This window comes from Anser anser, assembly GCF_964211835.1.
Source record: "Anser anser genome assembly, chromosome: 7".
Taxonomy (NCBI): Eukaryota; Metazoa; Chordata; class Aves; order Anseriformes; family Anatidae; genus Anser; species Anser anser.
In genome coordinates, this window is record NC_139727.1 from 21,993,914 (window position 1) to 22,020,483 (window position 26,570).

General features: G+C 42.9%; 1 protein-coding gene across 10 annotated transcripts in view; it reads right to left on the reverse strand.

The window, feature by feature from the left end:
• Positions 1 to 26,570, reverse strand: part of MARCHF8 (membrane associated ring-CH-type finger 8) — a 95,542-nt gene that overhangs the window by 63,238 nt on the left and 5,734 nt on the right. For 6 of the 10 annotated variants that reach the window (XM_083843618.1, XM_083843624.1, XM_083843615.1 and 3 more), the window contains exon 2: positions 9,921 to 10,099. In XM_083843618.1, the coding sequence (XP_083699744.1) occupies positions 9,921 to 10,016 (96 nt within the window). In that variant the 5' untranslated portion in view covers positions 10,017 to 10,099. Of the gene's footprint in view, positions 1 to 9,920; positions 10,100 to 16,300; positions 25,553 to 26,570 lie in introns of those variants that run through there. The other 4 variants (XM_083843617.1, XM_083843625.1, XM_083843623.1 and 1 more) reach the window with 3 other exon arrangements.

Sequence of the window (26,570 nt, forward strand, 5' to 3'; positions counted from 1 at the left end):
CCCAAACCATTCTGTGATTCTATGAAAGACTAATACATTGGCTCAGAAAACTGTTGTTCAAAAAAATAACCAGCTTCTACACAGATTTGTGGTATAATGTGGGGCAAGCTCTTAATGTCCACATTTGCCAGCTCTACAGAAACTTATCTATTAATATAATAGCTCATAAAAAGCTCCACCAGCAGAAAGGTCAATTACTTCGTTGCAAAAAGATTTCCATGACTAATAGAAAGTCAAGGAAAAAACATCCACAACTGCCTGCCAGTGAGTGTACATCGTTCTACTGCACACGACCTCTCCTTCCCAGACTCACTTCCTCACCCGCCTCATGAATCAGGTCAGCTTTAACCACGCTCACGGGGATCAGCATCCCCAGAAGCCGTGATCTCAGGTACGCGGAGGTGTTTCTAATGTTCATCCTGCATTCTCACTTCCCCTTATGATCAAGCCTGCTACTTCTGTTGCTGAAATGCCTCCTGGACTGGCCTTGCCACTTGAGATCACCTCCCTCCTGAGCTAGCCTTGAGGCTGCGCGGCACTCAGAACTCAGCCCTCAGCATCTGCTCAGTTCAATACTGTGACTCCAAAACTATACAATAAAAAGTGCACCTGAGCTAAGAATAGCATCTCAAGGATTTTTTCCCATGTATCACCCGTTCTGCGAGCTTCCTGTCTACTGGCTGTCACCCACCTCTGTTTGCATCCTCAGGCAGGCCAGAAATCTGGTACATCCCGGAGCAGCAGAAAATCCTGGGGATAAATTAAGTGCGTGTGTGAGGGGGAGGTATTTAATTATGTGTTGCCTGGCTTCCTGGCTGTACTGAAGCTTATCCAAGAAGGTTGCAATGAAGGATAAACACAGCACTGCTACAAACAAACCCAGAGAAATATGGTTAAGATAACTGTAATTAGCTAACATGCCAAGTGATGCACATTTTCCTTCCGGGTAGCTGGGCACACTGGAAATCTGCATCTCCAAACCCACCTTTGATATATACTCAAGTAAGTTATACAAAAATTAAGATGTATGTGACATTTCTTTGCTACAAGCTCCCTGAAAAACCTGAAATGTAAGATAGAAACTTAATACTGAAAATGTTCTAATGTGAACGCTATGCCCAAGCCTGCTTCCAGATGCTCTCAGAATCTAAGGACGTGAATATCTAAGCTACATGCACACACTTGTGGTTACACTGACAGGTGCATAATGTGTGCGCAGTGTGTTTAGTCACAGTCTCCTACTATTGCCTCCAGGAACACCACGCACATGCTGCACCCTTGAAGAACGTGCCAGGAGCGCACAGCATGCACGTAGCACAAAGGCTAAGCCAAATTCTGCAGGCATGAGGACAATCCCCTCCCTGATCCACAAAGCCACCTGTCGTCAGGTCCATGAGGAAACTGATACATCCTACATTCAAGAAGATGAAAAAAAATATAAAAGGGCTACTTCCACTAATTTGCATTAACATCAAAGTAGTGCTCATTTCCAAAAAGAGAGAACTGGATTGTAAATTAATTTAAACCTCCGCAAGTACATGATCCCATTCTTCCCTTGTCTCTGAAGAAATCAGAATTCAGTTCTCAACTGACAGAAAATGAAATTCTGAATTTCAGCCACTAACCTCATAAAAACACATTTGGGATTGCTCAGTAATAATAATAAAATTCCATTGACTTGTGGCTGTCCTGAAAAATCTCCTTAGGTGACTTCCTAAAACAGCAGCAATGTAAACTAGCAAAGAGAAACCTGTGGTTTTAGTGGCAGATGAGAGACCATCACTTCTGGGACATGAGAAGCTGAATGGATCCCAAAGGTGGATTTTGTTTCCAGGTGTGAGGACTACTGACTCAGAAGGCTGTAGTCCTCACAGGTTAGACTTCTGCAAAGAGCGGAGAAGCAATTTCTGAAAAAATGAAGTGGATTTTTTTGTCCCTCCCTTCCCTGCCAGCAAGAATTCTTCATAAATAGCATAAAGGCTATGCAGAATTACTTAAATTCAGAAGTGCAAATCTAAGGCCACATATAACTTTTCAGAGAACTGGGGTGGGGAGTTTAAAGGAAAAATCAGCAACTTGAATGCCAAATGCAGCTTTGAAAACTCTGAAGTACAAATACTTTAAGGATACTCTACCACTTTATGCCTCCCTGGCACAATTTTTAGGCTTTGTTCTCTCTCAAAAAAAAGCTTAAGACACAAAACCCAACCTACTTTAAGTACTTCACCAAGTAAAGAAACAGACCTGTCTGAAAAAGCAAAACCAGACACTCATTACCTATCAGTGCATGAGGCAAAACATGTTACAGGGGAAAAAAAAGAAGTCCCTGCATTTCTGGTTCTCCCATTTACAAAAATTACCTATAATAAACAAAGAGCTTTAAAAATCATTTTGCAGGAAGCTTGCTTGACAGCATCACTTTCAATAAACAGTATAGCTCCTGGATAATAAAAAAATCACTGTAAAGTATGTTTAGGGCCTTGACCCATGCCTTTGTGGAACTGCAATGGTTTCAGTAGTACTCTGCCTTGACACAGGCATTTATATGCAGATACAGCTCAGTGTGGCATCATGGCTGACACACATTTCATGGAAAGCGAAAACGCAAGCATGCTTTTTTGCCAGGGAAGAAGAAAAACTCCAGGATCATGAAACAGCAACACACCTACAAACCACTGACAAAATGCACCAGACTACCGCACAATTAAACGCTCCTTCTATCAAATTTTCTGTTTCTAAAATGACGCTCAGCTTGTTGACATGATCTGCTAATGAAAACTAGACAGAGATTGTGTTAATATCAGAGAGCTGGTTTAAGGATTCAGGTTAATGCAACAGCTACAGATGATAACAATTAACTATAAGTTTCTGGTCCTGAGACACCAAAGCAAGGAGTTCATCTGCAATAAGCAGACAAAATAAATCAAAACTGAGGCTGTGGATAAATGAATCTAATTACAAGCAAACAGTGAAACCTGAAACTTCAAGAGTGTCTCCTCTGAAGTATCACTACATAAAACTCTGCTGTATCAACTGCTTCTAGTTTCTGTAATGTCTACTGAATTTTTAAAATAGTTTTCTCCTCTTCTCCCAAATCCCTTTCAGAAACCACTTCCCACAGTTCGCCTTTCATAATTCAGCTCCACTCAGAAGCCATCTGCTCCTTTCCTCACACACACGCTACGCACACTCCAAGACGAACACAATGCAGAATCAAACTGCGTGATCTCACTTTTTTTTGTTATGACTGCTCGAGCGAGAGCAGCTCCCTCCCACTTCCCGCTTCCTCTCTTCCTCCTCTGCTGTCAAATTTTCTGGGAAGCCGCGTGCTCCTGCATTCGGCTCCTGAGAGCAGGCCTGCAAAGACAAGCTGCTCATCCTGCACTCAGCACAACGAGAGCAGAGGGCACTTACAGGGATTTCAGAAGGTCACAGTCAACCGACTGCAAAGTGTCTCTCTTGCAACACAGCCATCTCAGAAGACAATTACTTCTGGCTCCTCAGCTTTTATTTGTAAACCTGACGCCCTTTCCTAGGCTTCAGTCAGCACTGCCAGCCCTCTTTCACAGATGGCAGGAAGCATAGCGTCAGCACCAAAGGGACTTGCCCAGTTCCACCTAGCAGGGTGGGAAGAGACTAATTAAATCCCAAATTCCAGACCAGTGGTTTAATCCAGGCCTGGCTGCACTCGGTGCACTTCCTGCCAGCTTTCCAGGTACCATGCTGAAGGAGGAGGTCAGCGGTGCTCCTGCCAGCAACACAGGGGTGAGAAGGAAGCCCTGAAGCTGGCAAAGGACGGGAACAGTGGCAAGCGCCCATGGGGAGAAGGAAGGCAAGCGATGGCAGAAGCACCACCTCCAGACACCAAGATGCTTGTAGCAGTAAGGAAATACCCTACGTCCCAACGTCTTCAGGTTTAATGCAAAAACCGGTTTGATGCAAGCAATGGCTTGGCTGTTGTGACAAGCACAAGGACTCTCCTAACGGCTGAAGAGAGATCTCAGGCAGTGGGGTGTTGAAGTATTTACCAGTGCTCCCATGGAGAAGAGAGACGTGTTTGGTGTCAAGCAGTCTCTCAAACAATTTTTCTACAGTGCTCCTCAGCAGAGTGTTTACCTGCTGAGTGGGAGTACATTCAGCACGTGCTTCTATGCAAACAGGTACTAAGATGTCAGAAGAAGTCAGTCTGTGTTAGCACAGAAATCAGCCGTGGAAATCCCACTCTTGGCACGACAGTATCACTGCAGGGGTACAATTCGGACGGCTGCCTGAACAACTGCCTCCGTCATCTGATGTGCTCTCAAAGCATGAGGTCTGGAAAGTGTTCCTACCTGCTCACAGACTGCAGAAAAAAAAAAAAAAGCATTTTCACTGCAGCTCCTCAGGTATGCTTCCGTCACAGGTTGGCTGTTATGCCAGATAAAATGTGTTTATCTGCAACTTTTTAAAAAGGAAATGTGATAGGAAGTGTGATATTAGCTTCTTCCAAGAAAAGCTTTGGGATCCACTGAAAAACATGCTAAGTAAGAGCCAAGGTTTGTATTGCCAGGAAAGGATTTTGCAATTCTCCCTTTGAGGCTAAGTTCATAAGCCTCTCTACAGCAAGAGAGACGTTTTGCTTCCCACAGAAGAGTTAAAAGATACTTGAACAAAAAAATCTTCTGTAGTTAACTGGTTTCTACACAAAGTGAATTTAATAAAAGAAAAATGCCAGAGACAATGTTAATATAGTACACAGCTATACATAAACACGCAGATCTCGGTATAAGAATAATGAGGGGGGAAATTCTCAAAGGATTCACAGCCTGGCTGCTTAATAACTGGTTTGATTCAATGGAGAAGCAAAACTAAACACACACTGCCTTACAAATGGAAAGTATTTGAATTAAGTTCAAGCAGTCAGAGCCCACATACGCAAAGTCCAAAGAGTGCCTCTGTACCTTGAGAACAATCTAAGAGCTCACAAAGCATCACACTAGACTCAACAACACATTCACCTTTTATTACACTACTAATCTACAACTAAAAATTCTTGCAAATGCATCTATTGCCTTTTTTTTTAAAAAAAAAAAAAGTCCTTTTCCAGTAAGACATGGCTTATGTGAGTTATTAGGCTATAGTGCTTTTCCTGTTATAGAATGCAAGAGATCATTAAGAAGACAGAAAAAATTTAGCAAGACACAGCACAATGCACTTCTTTCATTATAATTTCAGCCAGACAAATTGGGTAGTCATAGTACCTGCAAGACAGCAGCTTTGAGAAGCACCTGGAGATATTTGAGATTGTCAGAAAATCTCTGCTGAGCACATAGCAGCCAATAATTATTTCACAGCACTCAAAGACAAGAAGGTAGCTCCTCTAAGAACAGAGGACAGAAGGGAGTTTCAGTCATTCAAACGGAATTAGTTAAGTTTAAATTTGACTAGAATATTTATCCACTTTTGTGCTCTATCTTTGCTACATGACCTTTGAGAGCAATTCAGTATTGCTTCACAAGTCCAGGCCATTGTGTACCCAAAGTGATTTGCACCAGCATCTCCCACTTGGACACCGACCCAGTCCACCCCAATCTGCTTACGAGATCTGCGGAGATCACAGCACACAAGGTCACTGTTGTGAAGTTACTCACACATTTTTAGAAGAGCCATATAAAAGCTATTGGTCAAGGAGCTTCATTCACCACAGTAACTTTTACCAACATCTTGTGTTGTACAGAACTCTCAAACAGGTAATGCTCCATCACAAGACAATACAAGAGCAACACCTTAATCGTATGCCAGCATCAGTGCCTTGTTTTCATTCCAAATGCTAAGGGCTCTTGGCTTTGGGTTAGGCAAATCGCTGCCAGCACAATACTCACTAAATGGGCAGGGTCTGTTGCACCTCACAAACAATAGAGCAACTCTCCCTTAAATCAGGTAGGTATGAAGTTATTCCCAGTGAAGGATAAGTAAGAAGCTAATGGTTGTTATTAATAGCTCTTAAAGCAAACAGTTCATCTGAGTTAAATGCAAGAATAATAATCCCTTAATGACCTTCTCCATTTTTACTATGAAAATGGACAAAGTTTCATCCAAGATTGTTAACCAGTTTTCAACTATTCTAAACCTTGAAAATTACACTAATTGGAATAAGATTCTACCAGGCTCCACTATTAATAAATATCCCTGACTTCTGAGGTCTTAACGCAGAAATGGTAAGCAGGTGCTTTGCATTTTACCACATCTTCAAATACAATAGGATTTTTGCCACAGACTTTCACAGGTATTGAACATATAGGAGACATGCCCAGCGACTACAGATTATCCAGTTTAAAAACTGTTGTTTAATAATGGTGGTGAGGATTTCTTGGTTTTCTTCACTGTTAGTCCCAAATCATTAGTCCAGAAAACTTGTCCTTGTAGCAAGGAAAACTATTACTAAAACCAGTCAAGCCTTAACCTGAAATATCAAAGCTATATCTTGACCAGAAGCAAGAGAGAGAGAAGAAACACTAAAAGATCTGAACTATTCAGCTTGAGAAAAGTTCCTCTGTACTTCTGTTACAAATGTAATATGGAAAATTAAACACATCCATATTCACAAAAAATAGACTTATTCCCCAGAAGGAAGATGCTTTATATCCTATTCTTCTAACACTGATTTTTCTAATACCGGCAATTTTTCCTCTCTAGACACATTGGTGCTTCATTTTCTAATGTTGTACTTCTTCAGCCTTTTTTCTGACAGGCTCACTACAATGCAGGTACAGACAAGCTAATGGTCTGGTTTGATATATCAAGTTCCCAAAGGAAAAGTAAACCAAAACAAGAATAAAAGCAAGAAAAACTTTTGATCTGCTACCTGACATTATACCTTTATACACTTCGGTTTTAGCCAGAGCTTGGTAATAGACAAGGCAAATATGTACAGAGTCTGCTCAGACTACAGAGCACATTACCTGGAAATGCACATGGTCTAAGAACCTGGTATAATAAAGCAAACCTCCATATTATCTGCAAAAAAGTAATATTGGTTTTGATTGTGATTTGAGGTTTGTTTGATTTTGCTCAGATTGGCAAGTGGCTTTGTACAACTCATAACTTCTTAAGACCACAGTGTACACAATGTGTACACAATGGTTTGAGGTGCTCACTGCTATTCCTACATTGAAAGGTATTTCTATTACATAGAAAAGGTAAGGTAAGAAAGTTATGGTACTGGAAAACAAACTGTTAAATGTTTTACTCACTCCCCAAAAAAACATGATATATTTTCATAGAAATTCATGTGAAAACTCTGTCTAGGCCAGCCACAACATGGAGAAATAGTTGAAAGTTGTGCTACATAATAAAAAGTTGCACAACTGAAATCGGAGAGTATTGATGTTACACTGAATTTGCACTAAACTTACTAAACTGAAGTGAAAATGCCTTCTTTCTCAGTTTTACCTGTGTCTTTTCTCTTGCATCAACTCTCTGCATCATCTGCAGATGTTACCCAGGGCACAAAAAATCATCTACAACTGCTCAGTACAGTTTGCTCAGTACAGGATCATGCTCTTTATCTTGCAGTGGTTTCTACCTCAAACATAGACATTTTGAAGTGCTTTTTAAAAAATATGTCAACAATGATCTACAATTTCTTTTTCTTACACCCTATCTCCCCTTTACCTTAACTATAAGCAAAACTCACAGTCATGGCCAGCAGGTCCTGATAGCATCCAAGAGCTGACAGCGACTCTGCCTAGCAAGTGGCCTTGGATGTGCTAACCGATGCAATATCAAAATTTAACTGGATTGGTCAAAGTCAACACATTAACAACCTGACTGCCCTCCAGCTCATTCATTAGATCCAATGTTAAAGGTTAACACCAGAAGCAAGGCAGTTTGCAGGAGAGGGGAAGAATGGAGAGGGGACACAGCACGTTGCCTGCAGTGCCTGTTGCGTGCCGAGGGCGGCGGGCTGCTCACCCTGAGCTCCTGCAGTGGGTCTGGCAGAAGAATGGACGCTTGGGGGATGAACGAATACGCTGATGGAGACAGGAAGGACAAGATTTGGGAAACACAAAGTGTTTCCAGGTTAGTCTCATTTATTGCTTGTATAGTCTCAATCCATAGTATCTTCTCCACAATATTTCACATATTTAAAGCAGCAGCTTTTTCCAGTCCTGACTGTAATACTCTGTTCTGTTTTAGATGTCACAGGTGAAAGTACAATGGTGGCCTGGTGAGGAAAACAATAATCAACCCTTCAATTAGTTACCTCCAAGAAAACATATGGAAGGTTTGTTAACACTGAGGTTGCTGTGTCAGAAACGAACGGGTTTAGAAAGAGACTTGGGACTCTCACTTCTGGGCTCGGGGCATGGTGAAATAGTCAACGCGAGTTGTTCTCATCCCATTGGCCTCTCAGTTCGCATGACCCTGCTGGAGGAAAGCCAGTTCACAGAACTGCCATGTATTTGCAGAGGGACTGTTTCACGCTCTCTCAGCACACAGTGTTTCCATATGGGAGGGAACAAAAACGAACAAACAAAAAAACCCCTCTTACCCAGAGAGCTTCCCAGCACAGTCACAGACTGCCATTAGTGCTCTAAGTTGAAAGTGAGAGATCCAGCAGACACCTGAGAAAAGATGCCTCACTGAGTTAAAGCACCTCTGCTTTGAAGACAACTTCTTCAAAAGCAGCACTGCACCAGCCTACCTGGATTCAGGAGTCCAGGTAACTAATTACTTGTCTAAGAATCTGAAGGGCTAGAATCCATTTTAAGTTGTTACTAAAATGACAACTCCAAAAAACAACCATGCAATAATTTATTTTTTTACTGACCCACCACAGACTTCGGTAGGTGAAATTCGGACAACTGACAAGTGAAAGTGGTAGTCAGAATAGATGACTTTAACACATTAGAAAGCAACTTTTAAAAAAATTCTATCTGAAGTTAGTCTTAATTAACCCCTTTCTGTAATGTGACTTTGCAGTCCCTTATACTTCAGTTATGCCAAATCTGTACCAGTGTTGGTCTAGGTCTCCTCAGAATCTGACCACTGCTGAAACGTGTTCCTACACCACAGAACAAGTCCAGTCCCTGCAGTTCTTCCATAACATGAATATTCTCTTGGCCTGTTTTTATGCTAGAATAGAGCTATAAAAACATAAAGTTTATATGGAACTGACAGATAATGTAAAATTCAATGTATCTTCAGTGTAAACTAAAGCATGATGCACACCAAGATCTTTGGGCTTGACCAAAGACACAGCCCAGGGGTTAAATAAGGTTAACACAGAAAGATCAGACACAATATGCCATCATTATTTTTTTAAGTAGCCTATTAATTAAATTCTAGTAGACTTCAGATATTCTTGCCTTCAGTTTCTCTCTAGCACCACAAGACCTCAAAATGATTTCACCCACATATGCTCCCAAGTTAAGAATACAAATCATATCTTCAGGAAACAGCACAGCAAATATACATAGAGGTGTATATTTCCTTCCTTGTAATACTCTAGTCAATACAAACCATGACATGGCTACTAGATGCTGCAAAGAAAAACAGAATGCATGGCTGCATGTAGGGGCTCATACCCTATACTACTTTTCTCTTTGAAAGGTAAAATACACCTGTTACAGCTTTCATGACAACCTTACTAGACCTGTTACACAGAATTCCTGTGTGCCTTGAACTGGTATGCAAAACCAAAAGTCAGTTTCTGTTTTGCTGAAGTTATTCAGCAACGAGTTCTAGTTTTTTGCAGCCAGCTGCTTTGAAATGGCAAATATTAGAACGAAGAGATAATTAGGTAACATTCGTTTTCGCTAAGAGCAGTAACCATGCAAGGAGTTGGATCTCTGGATCAGAATCAGGTCTGATTTCCTAACTCCTAGCATTTTATGTTCAGATGTATACAACTTTTACAGGAAGTTATCTGACATTACCTGTTCTTCTTTTTCTTTGGTCTTGCTCCTGGAGACTCTGGAAGAGGTAACATCCTGAGCTGGAATGACAGAGATTTGATGCAGTGGCATGTTCATCACACCGCCTTGTTTGGTCCAATCATTTACAGGAAGGAGGCTTGAAGACCGCACTCATTCAGTGCCATTGTCAGGCATGGCACCTAAAACAACAACCAAAAAACATGATGTTAAAGTAGCTTGAAATGCAATTACTTCTAAACCAAAGCTAACCCATCAATTAAACCAAGGTGCACCTCTTTCCCTCTGGTTTCTGAACAGGAAATAGTTCAGTGCACTGGCTGGGTGAGAAAAGACACAGGACTTTTCAGGAGCCAGTACCTGACAGGTCAGAGCACGGTTTATGCAAATAAATAAGTAAGTTATCAACAGTTCTGGAAGCGGTCCTAGAGCAGGACATAGGGCAAGGCTCAAGCTTGAGCATGCGTAGATAGAGAGGAGGAGAATGAGCAGCTCTCCCTGCTGAGCAGCTGGAGCATGCTACCTGGAGGTACAGAAAGCAAAGCTGGCGTGGGCAGTTTCTTGGGCTGCCAGCTTCACCACACCAGATCAAAGTGCCTCAGAAACAATCCTGAATGAGGCTGAGTGCCATGGCTTTATTTAAAAACACCCTGGTCTGCATTTGGCTCCCGACATTCATTCAAAGATGTACCAACAACAGGAAGACACATTATGTGAGCTTGTGCTTTCTTAGGGTCATTGGAGAATATTATAATCCAAATCCCTTGCTAGGAATCAGAATCCATTGGATTACATATTTTTCCTTCCCTCACTAATACAACTGTACACAGAGGAGCATTACACACAGGAAAGACAGTAATAGACATAAATTAGCCAAATTTGGCAGCTGTAATCTGAAAGGCATGCATAATTAGCCATACCTTTTATTAAATTAGCAAAGTTGCATTAAATAAAAAGCCTTCTGAAACATGTAGGATCATGGAGTGTTTAATTGGAACCTAACCTGTTACAAATTAGAAACAATCAATTGTGTTTAAGGAAAGGATTAGAGAGGAATTAACGCAGCAGGGACTATATAAGTGGGGCAAAAGGATGATGCATTGTTCTTGTGTTTCCATAACATATCAACTTTTTGTTTGTTCATGAATCTGTCCCAGCAGAAAACAAGGACTAGATAGATAGCCTATATATTACGCTGCTAAACAATTTGGGAGAGGTATAACTCAGCACTTAATGTATACCCTTAGCATATAGTGCACACATTTCTTATTGAATATTTACTTAGCTGTAAGTTTTAAAGATAGAATCAAAAACCCAGGAAGTTTGGCCTGTGAAAGATGCTGGTCTGGTCCAGTCCTATTACCATTAGGCTCCACAGGAGTCCTGTAGGATCTTTGACTGCTTTTGATTAAATAGGGGAAAAAAAAAAACTAGATATTGCAAGGCACTTTATGCAGAGAATGATAGTTCAGCATCCTCTTTCCACTGAGGGGGAAAAGAGTAAGCAGAGTTCATACAGGAGGTCACCAGCAAAAACAAAGGTAATGCCTGCTGCTTCCCAATCACACACTCCATTTGCCCATTAGAGCACTCAGCCAAATTCAAGAGCGTTCCTGACACCTGGTCAGAATTTTTATTACTTTCAATGCCAAGACAGCACATCATAACGCATTCATGGAAGCTCTGAAGGCAATGCCTCCATAACTTCTAGACACCACCGATCTTAACAATAAAACACATCTATATGCATGAATAGGCAACAGCAAGGACACTTCCTTGTTGGAGGACAGAGGGAAACATGGGACTTATCAGCACTGCTGTAAATCAGCTCTAGAAAAAAGAGAAAAACCCTGAACCTCACTGGGTCCTCCACAACTGTTTAGTTTCATCCTCTAAAGGAGCCAATCCATAAGTGGCAGGAGGAGAGATAATCATGGGCTGAATCAGGAATAGCAAACTGCAGTAAACAAAGCAGGAATGGAAGGTATTTTCCCAAGAAAACATAAGGAAATGAAATCCAGAGAGCGTCATGCTCCAACGAAAATATGTCAGGTAATGTGTTCTGTACTACTGCCAGCAACGGCTGAACCAAGGGGGAGGAGGGCAAGGAGACAGACCCTGCTCTGTGCCCCCCACGGAAGGGTTCTGGCCTTGCAAGCAAGGGCATTTTATTACCATAAAGAGAATAAGGAAAATTATTAGAAAACACAGCTAAACCCCTCTGATTACGACAAACACATCAGACCAGTTTTTCTGCAGGTACTTCGAGGATGGTGTGTGTTAGAATTCTTTGCCAGAACCCAACCAGCAGATATAATCCAATTAGATATTCAAAGACGATGTGAAACAGCCCTCCTCTGGTAAAGTAGCCTGGCAGACACTCAATAAAGCCTGCCTTTGTTCAAGTGCAGCTTAGAAAAAGCTCTAAACTTACCCCAGATGCCACACAGTAACATCTCCAGCCAGGAAGGTCTCTAACAACACACACACTCAAAGCCTGTTGGTCTCAACCCGAAGCACCTTAGCTCCGCGGTGCTAATTAAAGGATAAAGTTACACAAGTCAAGAGACCATCTTCAGTAACCAAGTGCAAACAGACCAGGTGCCAGAAACGTAACGCCACTCAAAAAACACAACCAACTGAGGCAAGCTCCGCGGGACCTTTTCCCCCAGCTAAATTAACACCATGGGCTCCCTGACCCAGGGGGGCGAGGAGCTGTGCACCTGGGAACAAGGATTTAAGCTTCAGGCACGTCAAATGGGGGACCTGCCAGAAAGGTTCCCCAAGCAGGCAATGCTAAGGCTAGGGGACTGCTCCTAGTTGCTCCCTTCTATTCAGGATTTGCAGCTGTAAGTAGTACTGTGCAGATAGCTGTGTAAGCCCTCTCTCGTACAGCCTGAGCAATCCTTTATTGCTGCAGCACCTCTCCCCACCTACTGAACACCTGAGCACACACACCCAGGGGGTGGCTGATAACAGCTCCACTTCCTCCTCCTCGTGCAGGATCCGGCTCACAAACCCCACATGCGAGGGAAGCCCCATGACCACTGGTGTAGGTGTTGTCCTGTTTGTGGCGGAAGCTCTGTCACAGCTCCGTCTTGCCTGGAAAGCTGAATTAATCATGGAATGGCAGGAAAGGGAGAGAGAGGGCACATGCACGAGCCAGGTCCCGTAACCAGCGCAGTCATTTGCCTGCAAAGGATGAGGGATCCTGTTCTCCTGCCCCCAGGGCTGATAACATATCATTCACTCTAGGAAAATACTTAAAGAACACCTCTAAGGAGTTTGGGCATTCAGCAAACAATAATGAGCTAATCCTGTTTTCATAGCTGTAGCCACGAGAGATTTCCTTACTGATGCTGCCAACAGCCTGTAAGCCACAGACTGCTGCTCGTGCCCCAGGCTTCCCACCAACCTGTCCGGGACACATGGGAAGCCCTACTGTCCCCCCATCTACAGCCACACTGGTTCCTGCAAAATGGATTCCAGCAATGCTGCCAACTGCAGAGAGCCTTCAGAAACCAGAATCATTTTGACAGAGAAAATCCTGGCCTCAGAGCCCACAGGAGAGCCCTCAACGGAGCAAAGATTTCACTCAGGTAGCCCAGTTCTGCTCTCTGCAGGGCACGCAGACAATAACTAAAAATGCCAGCAAACACCTGGAACCACTTCAGTTGTAACGCTCGGACCCTCCTTACCTTGCTAGAACCATGGCAAGATCAGTAAGATGCAAAGGGAATGAGATGAAGTCTTTTAAGGTACTCAAGAAGAAGAAATGAAGGAAAGGCATGCGTGTGAGGAGGGCCTGGTGGCTGGGCACGCCCCGGGGCAGTTCAGTCTCCTGATAGCAACACAACATTACATTCCCTTGGGTCACCAGCATTAAGTACATGAGAGGGGACAACTGACAGCAACAGGTATCCTCACCGTGGCAAAAGCAGCTGGGAGACCATTTAAAACCCCACTTCCATTATCCACCCCATCAGGACCTTGCTGACGAGACCAGAACACATCGGCCATGAGGTGAGCCTAATGCTCTGCAAATTGTTGGCCTGCCACGGCCAGAAGTGCCATTGGAAGAACCAAGGCAAAGGAAGATGTTCTGCTGTCCCCCACCCACCAACAACTGCAGGTTTTCTGTCCATTACATGTTCCGAAATAAAGGCTCAACAGCTCCTTGCCAAAGATTCCCAGCTAGACTGGGGCAAGCGAACACAAATGCTGGTTTCCTGTTCGTGGTTTAGTATCTAGCAGAATCTAAAAATCTGCAGTATGAACTGCAGGTTTTATTAGGTCATTTAAACTTCAAAGCCCACCACGTTCCCTTGTTACACAGCCTATGTTGGAGAACTCCAACAGAAACTCTAGAGCTTTAGTGGCAGTGGCTGCAGATGTACACAGGCCGTACCAAAATGTGGATGTATGTAGGTGTGCGCACATGCTTTACATTGACCACAGGAGGAGAAAAAGAGCCTCACATTTCTGTTGTTTTACTATTTGAAGTATAATAGATGCTCAGCATTACAAAAAAAAAATACACCTACTTCCTGTGCATGAAAGATAAACCCTGTAATCTGCAGTATAAGCAAGATAATAGTTGCTAAAAGAGGGAACTAGAAGGAATTTCACCTGTGAGTTGTTCCTGACTGTCTGCTCCAAGGCTTCTGACGCTTTTCTTCAATTCCCTTAGCCCCTGTTGATGGTTGTGAGTTGTATCACACAGGTCAGTGGTCTGATAATCTTTGGGAGGATGGGCAAGTTAAAAATAAAGAAACAGATCACTGCTGTCCAGATAATCCAGACACTGCGCAGCACTGTGCAATGCCACGAATACCCTGCCTCAAAGCTGCTCAAGTCCATAGAGTTCAAGGGATGCACCAGCTGCAGGGTGGAAAGTGCTGCCCTGAGGCTTGGTGGAACACTGATGTGAACTGTGATCTTCTAAAACTTCCCCTCTACACAGCACAAAAACCAACCAACTCAAACAGGAATGGAAACCCTCTGAAAAACACTCTCTGACTACTGCAAGACAGTATAACGCTTACTTTAAGTGAGACTGGAAATAATCTATTAATGCAGCTTTGGAATCTGTTTTTCTACTGAAGGTCTTGATGAAGTCCCATAAGCATAAAATTTTATTTTTTTCCCCCAGAAGTTAGCAGAAGCACTCATCCAGTGAATTTAGCAAATTCCTGTGTGCATCTTACTTTGCTTACCTACCTTGACATTTGAACTGGATATGGCTTATATCTACTTTCTGTACACTGTATATTCCATATTTACAAATACTTCCAATCCTATTAGCTTGTGTTGGCTCTAGTTTGAAGCTTTTATTTATTTTATTTTGAGCTTGTCAGGACTCCTCCCCTACTAATGTGGCTTACATAATTCTTTTCCAGAGATGACAGATGTGCATTTTCAAAAAGAGGATCCTGCATCTGCGTTTCATTTTGTTTTACTGTAGTTCAATCAGTATTTTGTTAACAGCATCATTTAAGAGATGTCATCATGGTTTATGCACTTCACATGCTTTTGTTAACTTGACAAACAAATCTAATGAAGAGAGCTTAAGCTGAGAGGGAAGAAAAACTGGCACTTCTTCCCTGCAGTACCTTTCACATTCTAGGGTTCATTCAATGCTGTACATGAAAAGAGCTGCCAGAGTCGGACCTTGCTCTATGCAGAGATAATTCTGAATTATTGCTATTTACAGCTATGCCTCTATACACATTATCTTGCATTGTTTACTAACTCAGCTGCAACTTCTCACTTTGTTATCTCAGTTCCTCCTTTCCTCCACCTGCAAGTGTACTAAAAATAATCAACTTCAAGACTTAAAAATATTTTTCTTTTAATATTTTTGAATTACATTATGTAGTTGAAATGAAAGTTAGAAAGGGGACAAGAGATCCTTCTGCACATTCTCCATGTTCCCTTTAAAAGCTTCCCAGGATACAGGAACATACAGCTACAGACTACACACTCCACATAGAAAAACAGAGGTATCTGCCAGCTCTGGCTGACTCCTCTCTAAATACAAAAATGATTGGTTTTACAAACATTTCTACATAATGGAACTAGACAAGCAAGCTGCTAAACTACAGGATCAGTAAATTATGGTCCCAGAGCTCTCAGAAATCCCCTCCCTTGACTTCAGTGGAAGCCGAGCATGGTCTGCACCTCATAAACAGATTCCTTCAGCTGTCCCCTTCAAATCCAATCAGTTGCTACGTGCAATTACGAACTAGCTTGGCAGCACTGAGAAGAAAACGTCACTTCTCCCTGTTCCCGTAACAAAATAACATAGCTGTTACGTTCCCTTGAGGAAAAAAAAAAAAGAACATAGAAATTACTATTTTCCGCTTATCCTAGTAGTGACTTACCTGCATCACAAGCATCATCACACCCTGCAGAACCATCCAAGCACCCGGTGCATGTACAGGGAGCAGCTCCTGCTACAGAGGCCCAACTTCACTGACTACATCCATGGTCTGCTAGGTAGAACATATTTTTAAGAATTCCCCTTGCATATGTGTTGATGAAACTGCCTGTAACATCACCAATAATCCCTGGGACAGTCTCTAACTATCACAAGCAAAAAGAAACAGAGGCAAAGCCTCAGTTTCATTCTCCACACTGGGAACCCCTAAGGATGGAGGGGGGAGAGGTCAAGAGCCAGAAGGATGCTGTTTTCTAAGCCAGCATGCAGAGGTCTCTAACTGCACCACTGAATTTCCACACCCATTTGCATGAGGGAGTACCACCCATTTTTGTGCCTAGACCATCACCATTTCACTTCATCCCTTCACATCAAACACCTTCCTGCTCCAACGTGCTTTCGAATAGAGCAAGTCGAGCACACGGATCGTGCAGAAACCTCTCTTCATGGCTTTGCTCCGAGCAGGATGTAATATCGCAGCATTTGTGGGGTGTGCCTTGTTACCACTCTTAGCCACGATCCCATCAACTCCCACAACAAGTAGAGGTCAGCCTTCTGAGAAATTAATGCCCTCCTCCAGGGAAGACATTCCTCCCTCTGATCTGGCACTGAATGCACACTTGAGAGCAAGAACTCACCTGTTTTGATCACATGGCTCAAATTAATATCTCTTAAAGACAGGGATGACGACTTGCTTCTTTACCATATTCAGTCAGATAACAACATGCAACAGCACCACAACTGTTCCTGCAGTTTTTAAGAAAAGCTTTTACATCTTCATTGTGTGCCCAAAATCACTGCACAATGTTAATCTACACCATGCCACACGGGTGGCTGCTTGCTCTTGCTGGTGATGGCCAATGCATCTTTTCCTTACTAACCCATAGGAATGGCTAGAGAGTGCAGTGGTGAGGTTTCATACCGTTTGAACTTCTTAAATGAAGTGGGGGGAAAAAAAAAGATTACTGCAAACATAGTTTGGGAATGGCAAAGAGCACCACAGTCAGTCCTCTGCAATCGTCCATCACCCTGCGATCAGCACAGAAGGGTCCACAGCACATCTGTTGGATACAACAAACGCATCCTTTCCCCTACTACTAGACAAAAGCCAAAGCCCACAGAACTGTGACATGCAGGCAAAGACCAAGTGATATCAAGTGCAGCGCAATAACGCAGGCCCCTAGAGTAACAGGCAATCTCTTAGGCAAAACATCCACGTGATCTGCACGATTAGGCAAAGCATTCCCTATGACGATTGATGATTTTTGAAAGAAAATTTTGTTGAAGGTTGCAGTCAAATGGAAAGAGGGACACACTAACACATGTATGGACCAGTGAGAGAAGTCTGCATCAAAATATATTTGTAGGCAAGCTTCTAGTCTAGGATAGAAGTCCACGTGATATAAAGCAACCCCTATAATTTATGATCACCTCCCATTCTCTGCCACAATCATTTTGAGGTTCATGAAACTTAATCAGTTCTGAAATCCAAAGAAAAATTGCTTTATATTTTTATCTTCAAAATTAATAAAGACTATTAAAAACAAATACATAAATTTACATCGAAGATAATGAAAGTCTGTTTTTCTCAAACAATGTAAATATTTACAGCACAAGATAGCGAAGAAACAAAACAATCTCATTATTGTTCAGTGAGGACATTGCTCACATTCTGTATTATGCATGGATAACAATGATGCATTTTTAGGGTAATCCTGTACTACATCACTTATTTTCCAGTACATCAGAAGACAACGTTTGTGAAAGCTATTTAACAACAACAGGCGCCTAAGCAACGTTTTTCACCATTGTTTAATTGCTACCAGGCAAACTGTTCATCCTAAGCCAGAGTAAAAAGAATATAGTATTGACTAAACGATTCTGCATTTTGGAGAAGTATGAAATCGTTGTTTCTTTATTGCTGGGTGAATAAGAAGCTTCCAAACTGGTGCATATCAGAATGCATTTCTTTTGAATGATTCATGAGTTAAATCTCAGATCACTATTTATAGGCTTAAGTTACAACATATCTTTTCTCTGGAAATCTTTAAAACAAACAAGCAAACAAATCTAGATTTCTGCATCATTATGCCTAACCATTAGGCTCTTTCTAAGGAAATAGCTATAAAAGATCCTTAGAACCTGCACTGTGCAGGAATTGGAGAGCCCCAAACCAGTTTCTTCAAAAGCTCAAGCATGAAACAAGACTGTCAATGTGCCTAGCATTTTGTACCTGATTATTCCACAAACTTGCATGACATAGCATCATTTTCAACCATATTTCCCCATGCTTTAGAATAAAATGACCTTCTGATACAAAATTAGCTACATGAAGTCATTTGCTATGCCCTGAAGTTAAGAGTGTTAAATTTTAAATAAATTTTAAATCTAAGGGAATGCTACAAGTCACTACTTTTTATTACAGATATATTCAGGGATAGCACGTCTACTTTATGACTGGATAATGATACTTCCAACTTCCCTACCTCCTGGCTGCTTCATCCACACAAAAAACTTATAGGACTGGCACTGCTCCTTACTGTGGCAATACACAGTATCTGGCACAACCAAATCCCAGACGCTGTGTAAGACCCGCAATAACAGCAGGATGTGTGTTAACCACTCCTGCAAGGTTCACACCTGCACAGTCACAATTGCGATTCTTGATTTGACACAGTTGCTATCGAGGCAAATATGGTATTTCTCATCAATTTCAACATGGAAATTGCGCTATGAAGAGTTTAAGAACCTCTGTGTAACAGCATTATCATTAAATAGCAAAACTGCATAAAGCCTACAGACAGGGTCCAGGTCTGAACAGAATTAATTCCCCTCCAGTGCCAGAACAAGACAGTCTCTCCCAGCTGCAAGCTCGTCACAGTGCACCCAGCGAGATTAAAACCCTGCACCTTCTCTTCTTATCTCAAGCATCCATACTGTAGCTTAAAGCCCAGGCAAGTGATTTCAGAGGGCTGACAGGCAGCCGGGCTCCCCGCATCCCAGCTCCCCACGCGACACATTGCTGACACCAACGCGCACTGGCAGCAGAGAAGTGTCAGCAAAAACAATTTCCTTTCACTAGCGAGCTGGTTCATGCAAGTGTGCTGGAAGGCGTATGTCAGGTCTGCGTGTCCTCCCCCCTCAACCGTGCTCTGTGCCACCAGAAAAGAAGGAACTGGCATTACTGAGCCCCCCAGACAAGGCACTCCTCACCACGGTCTATAAAAGGCCATTCATCCCCACTGTACCTAAAATAGCCGCTAGATGCGGTCACGAGATGAATACACGACTGTGGATTCCTTTCTTACATTTACAAGAAACCTAGTGTCCACTGCTTACTTCCTCACCCTCTGTCCTTGTTCTTTGTTCTGCAACCGAGCGTTCACCCTTTCTGTCCCATCCCGAATTTGTCCCTTCACTTCTACAAATATTTAGATGCTTGGTGAAATGGTTTACAAGAAGTTTAGAGAAACACTACAAAACTCCATCAATCCATTCCTATGCACATACAAGCTCTATATAAAATCTTATGAAAAAAATCTATTGCAGCTATCTACCAGGACTAAAACAGGATTTCTAAGCCCATCTGTCTACCACGGGCAGATGCAGAAGGCTGCTAAGACAGCAAGCGTGCAGGTGAACGGAAACTGTGCCTGTTCATGACAAACCACGAGAATTGCACAGGTCTGTTTCTTGCTGCTTGGGAAGAGGCTGACTCACAGTGCCAAAATGACTTCTGTTTTTTCACCCAGGAGATGCTCCAACCAATCTTCAGGTATCTTGTAAAGGTAGGGAGAAACCCAGGCCATTAGAGAGCAACGAATTGTCAGACAAAACATGTTTTAGATGAAGCTGGTAGTAGCCAGGGCAATGCAGTGGAATGGATTCTGGGATGCAGTTGCATATCCACAGGGCAAGCAAAGGAAGTCAGTATGGGAAGCTGTCCGTACAGGGAAAGGCTTAAAATAAAATTCAGGATCATGACCACAGCACTGATACCAACTGGTCACACTTTGCAACTCTATCACATTTATAAGTGGTTTTTCTGTCTTCTTGCCTAATAGATGTGCTTTCCTTTAAATTAGTTTAGACAGGAGCCATCGAGATAAGACAAGTGTGCTGAATAGAGCCCATGTAATTCTGGTGCACGTGCGCACTATTATAAAACCTGAAACATTTATGAGGACAAAAATTGGAAGGAACAGCAGTTTCCATCAGGCATCTACCGAAATTGAAGGCAAGAAGAAAAAGGTCTTTTTTTTTTTTTTTAACTGAAATTTCATCAGTCCTGGAAGAAAACATCCTGTTGGAAAGAGGGGAGCATTGAACCTGTTGAGGTTGCATCAGAATTTTACATCAGCTGCATCCAAAGCTGCAGTTAAGAAGAAAAAGAGCCCATCCTGCTTTCCTTCATATTTTCCAGGACCTACACCTGGTGCTCATGTGGTTTCCTTCTCTAAGTAGTCAGAATTAAAACAGTATCCAGGCATATCCGCTCTTCCAAAAATTAGATAAAAAATTACTACCAACAAATAACATGAATGTCTGCCAAACTGGCCTAATAGAGCAATAAGGACATATTTCTTTATTAAGCAGCTTTAAATGACAAATGTAAGATTCTTTTTTTTTTTGTAATTGAAAAAAAAAAGAAAACTACTCTCTATTCCAAGTGCAACAGATGATGTCAGAGAACCCAGACAAAATCCCCTCAGTTTTCTGCTCGCTCAGGCCAGCTGGCCTGTTCCACCCCAGAGACAGCCCCAGCTTCATTACAGGCTCACATCGGCACCAAGGCAGCCATAAAGCACTTCATGCTGAAGGGTACGGATTCTGTTAGTTCTGAAGTGGCAGGAGCCCGCAAGTGACCAAAACACCTCCGATTTCTCCTCGGAGAACCCAATCGTCTTCCTTCAGCGCCCGGGTGCAGGAGGAAGCACCTCGGGCATTGAGGCCTCAGTGTCACAAGGCACCCAGTGCCTCGCACACTTCTGCATTAGCTGTGCTCTCTGAACAAGGCACTAAACCTTGGTCCCACGGGAAGTCACACTTCTCTTTCACAGGGACACAAGCTATTTGCTGAAGAGTATCAGCTGGCAATGGCAAAAGCTCCTCTTTTGCAAGCTCCCTTTACCATCCTCTGTCGAAGAAGTAATTCGGTGCAATCCCACATTCCCTGCATTTTCTGCAAAGTTAACAGAAGTTTCACAATTTGGTGAGGTCAGCTCAACTCTCACTGCACCCTTATAGAGGACAGGGACTATCTAACTTACAAACTAAACAAAAAAGAGGCTAGCAAGTATTCAAAGCCCAATCTTATGAGATGTTAAATAACCCAGTGGAAAAGGCTCCTTTTTCCCTTGTTGCCAAAACATGCTGGTTCTGCAGCAAAACCAGGCAGCTTGCTTGTTAACGCTAAACCAATGTTATGTAACAGTTTGAAGCGGGAAACAAAAAGGATACCATGGACACACAACGTGGAAAGGTTCGTTTGCGTGCTCAGTGTTTTGGGGGAAACAAAGAATTTTCTCCAGAACAGCACACCAAGGAGGGCATCTCCTCTGCCTGAAAAAAGGCACTGCTGACAAAACAGTACCCTACAGCACATAGCTGGGGACAAGATTCAGCAGGAGCTCAGTGCAAAGTCAGCACCATCACCCTTAGCTGGTGTCCCCTCAAAACTCCCTCTCCGTGCACTGATTCTGCCCTGACTTTCTTCCTGACTGTCAAATGCGAGATTTCACTTCAGTCTCCGATCTTGTTCCATCTGCAGGCTGTAAATTAGAATACCTCTTCAATTAGAGATCAATGATGGGATTAGAAGGTGGATTATTTTTAGCAGCCCTCTGATTGAGCCAGTATCACAGTCAGTTATGAGTCACTGCCCTTCCTAGAACTACGTTTTACGCCCCAACTTCCAATGCAACATTTAGTAGCTCTTCAAAAGCCATCATCTATCAGTCGTCTTTGCTGGGAACAGAGAAAAGAGAAAGCAGCTATCATTCAGCCCAGAAGAGACTTCTTAAGATCCTCAGGATTCTCATTCAAAACCTAGAAAGAAGCGCAAGGGGAGATAAAGAGCTCTGCAAAGGCACAGCCGTCTTCGCAGCTGTGCTGAAGACAGTTACAAGCTCGAGTAACCTATCCCTGACAGCTGTCGTGCTGGAGTGGCATCTTCTACACAAGGGGTCTTATGAGGCCCAGTGACAGCACGCTGCACTGTGTTCTTGTTCGCTGGGTTAAAGCATGACTTGGTTTGCCAGTGATTTTCTCTCCCCACACCGCCACCTTTTTTTTGGCGCATTCCAGCAGAGGAAAGGCTCAGCACAGAAACTTGCCAGCTCTCCCTTGACTCACGGGGGTTGCTGGAGACGGAGGACAAACAGCACCAGGAAAAGCAGGCCTGTGCTCTAGCACGTCCATGCCACTGGCCTTGGCGGGACGTGCTACGCGTGGCCATGCTGCCTTCCACCCCATCCTCTGCTGGCAAGAGCTGCTTCCAGACTTGAAACCCAACAGTTTCTTCATCTCACTAAATTCCCTATTCTGGCTCAGATGTCTCTCATATGCATTAGTTAGATTACATCAGTCACAAAGAGCTGTAAATGAGGCTCACACGACACAGCTCAAAGGAGGCCAGTCAGAGTCCGGACGATCAACCTGCAGTTTCTCCTTCCCTTACTCACACAAGAAATAATGCCAGTTACAACTGTGTGACAAGGGATGAGTATATGGTTTGTGGGGTCTCATGGAAAGCACAGCAATACTGAAGTATGAGGGTACAACCCTTAAGCACACCTTCCCCAAGCTAGGCATGCACCCTGGAGCAGAGCCATCCCTGCAGCTTCCTCCCACAACCCCTGCACAGGCTCAGCCGGTTAAGACAGGCTCAGCCAAACCCATGCAGGATTTGCAGAGCTGAGAGCCTAAATGCAGCAGCTACGGAGGACCTGAAAAGAGAGCTGACAGCAGCCAGCCAGCAGCCTAACCAGAAGGATGCCCTGATGGCAGCACGGGCTCATTGCCAAGTCTGAGCACAGCACCTGTAATGCTGCACAGGTATACTTCCCAGGGGGCATTCAGAGATGGAGCACGTGTCCCAGCTGACAAGCAGAGCTCAAGTACACAGAGTAAGCAAGCAACCATAACAAATGTCTAATGCACACACAATGGAAGATCACAGCCAAGAGTCAAATGCATGATGTATTTAATTCCCTTTCTATGTAAGGAACTGATCCTGACTCAGCTTCCTTGCACTCAGGATCTCTGTCAGCTGAACCACACAATGCTGCGCTTGCTTCTTGCCAAGGTATCATTGAATGAAGGAAAATGAGTGAGAAAACTGATATCAACACCAGCAGTGAATAAAAGCCTGGGCTTGGTGCAGATACAAGTGTCTCAGGGCTCCCCACATACCAGATGTTTACCAGGGGAGACTCAGATCCTGGGAAGAATAAAACCACCAAGAGACTGCAAAGCATACATCAGATTAACCAACTGCATGCGGCATGTAGGTAAGTAGAGGAGATGCTTCCACTATTCACTACAAGCATCTGCAGTGAGGAGAAACAAAATGCAAGAAGCACTTAGACAATGCTGGTACAAGCCACAGGGCTCTGGCGGGGCTGTCTCCTGCTGCTTTGAACACAGAGCCTTGAAGCTGAAGTTCTCATCTTTCACTTGCACAATGTCCAGCTAGAAACAAAGCCATGCACTTCATTTAAAAAAAAAAAAAAAAGTAATTAGATTAGGAAAGCTCAAAGAGGAATAATTTTGAAACCCTAGATATTTAGAAAATACAACAGGACCTTGCAAACCTCACCTTCTCAGCAATTCACCTGGAAAACACCACACTGCAGTTTTCCTACACTCCCAGGAAGGTATATAAAAAGAACCTCATCTCTAAAATGCCTTGGAGCTGCAGAGCTCTTCAGGTGTACCCGAGCATGGCTCTTTCTCACCCACCTGCCAAAACATGTAGCAGCTTGTATAGAACAACACAGAGATCTTTCAAGCCTTGCCATTTTACAACGAAAACAACTCAGTGAATATTTTCCACAACATTTGAAAGATTTAACTCCAGGGGTCTCACTCGGAGGTTATCATCTCCTTTCAGGTCTGACCCCAGGGCAAAGGGTACAAAATAGCTGAACGCTACTGTCACGGGAATCACAGAAACAAAGTACACTTCTCATGCAAAGTAACTGCTAAACAGCAATTATAGAGTTTTCATACCCAAAAGCAGAGATATTTCAACAATACAGTGTTAACACACTGCATAAGAACACAAACACTTTTAGAAGGCTGAAATCTTATCTCATTTTTACTGGCTTCTGCTTTGTCATGCCAAGTGCTAAGTTAAAATCCCCTTCTATCTTTTAATCAAACATGCTACTTTTTTTTGTTAACTCCCAAGATCAAGCCAGTCTGACAAGACTCCTGTAATTTTACAACTAAATCTCTCCTCCCTCCACCCCCTTATGTTATCAAACATTAATTTTGTGAAGAGTCTGATGCACAGTGCCAATTCTAATTTGGTAACAATTCTTAACCTTTTCCCTCCCTTACACTCTCAAAACACCTTGCAAAGCAAGAAGGGCATCCAATGGACAAAAGGATCAGCACAGCGAGAGCATACATTTTGCTATCTTGTGGTTGCAGTGTTCCTAAGTGTCATCCACCCATGTGAAATATCTGGTGTCTAAAAAAGTGCTATCTCCATGAGCTTCAGCGCAGGGTGAGGCTACAGCTCTGGGTCATGACATTGCAGTTTACATTCCCTTCCTCCTGTTACATCTACAGTTTCAGCAAATATCTGACATTTGGCTGACAGGTTCAGAAGTTACTTGCAGTGCAATTGCATAAGCACACTTCCCATTGGAAAGCAGAATAAAAAACAATCCAAGAACATTAAAAAACACACGGGACAGATGACAAATGAGCTGCAGAAAGTGAACATATGCATAGGTGAGGTAGCTTACACCAGAAAAATACAGGGCAGAAGCAGAACAAGACTCAGATTTCCTGTCTTTCACAACAAACCTTTAGCTGCAAATGAACTTCCTCTTTTTTATAGAGCTAAGCAGACTTTTTTTTTCTATGCAACAAGACAGTATTTATTTATTTACACATTTATGCTGTGTGGAATAAGAAAACTCTCTCACCTAGAGATCATTTTCAACGTCAAAGAGCTGCAGCTCCCCTGGAAGCTTTCAGTCTCCTTGGTTTTTATCTATTATGTGATTATCTATTATATTCATACATATTTATGAATATACACATATACACTTTACAGAAGCAGCTGCAATGTAAACGACTTGTTATGGACTGAGCTAGAGAAAAAACACTGATGATTACTGTCCTTCATTGTTCTGGCACCTCCAGTTCAGATCTGGCAGGCAGACTGTATATGAAAATGACCCTGAAAGCTACGATGATGATAATCACATTTAAAAGGACAACCTTTTGGATGCAAAACTAAAAGGGAAATTCTCTTCATTTACCAGAAAGGAAGGAAAAACTGAATTCTACTGATAACCCCCCAGACTGTTCCCATGTGTATTTTGCACTCTGTTGTCACCTACGGTAAACTATTACCTAGTGCTCTTCACATTGCTCTGATATGTCAGACTTTACCGGGCTCATTAAGCAAAGCCACTGCGAACTTTCACTTTCTCTCTGTTGTAGCAGAGTTTGTCCGGCCGTTCAGCACAAGTCCCTTAAGAACAGCCTGCTGAAGGCAGCCACGGAAAACAGGTGAGGAGGAGACAAAACCACAAACAGGGCAAGATGAGGCATCTGCAGGAATTTTATGCTGTAACACGGCCCATGGTATGAAAGCATGGCAGAGCCTGCATCGCATGACTCTGAGTTTCAAACCATCCATCTTCCCACACACAAATATAGTCTACACAGAAGTATGCCACATTTTTCCATTAGCCTTCCTGTTCTGACTGATGCGTTCATAGTTACAATAGATTACAACAAGGATTGGCCTAGTAGCAAATCACCCTCAACAGCACACTGCACTTTTACAACTAGAAATAGAGGGATCAGAGAGATTAATCCTCTGTCCTGGCTGACATGAGGAGCAGGGACAGAGAAAGCAAATAGAAATAGTCAAAGAAGGTTCTTCGCCTTGCTACAGCCCCCCCCCCAGTTGGTTCGGAAGGAGGCTCTGTCAGCATGACATGCTTTAAGAGGCCATTAAGAATTAA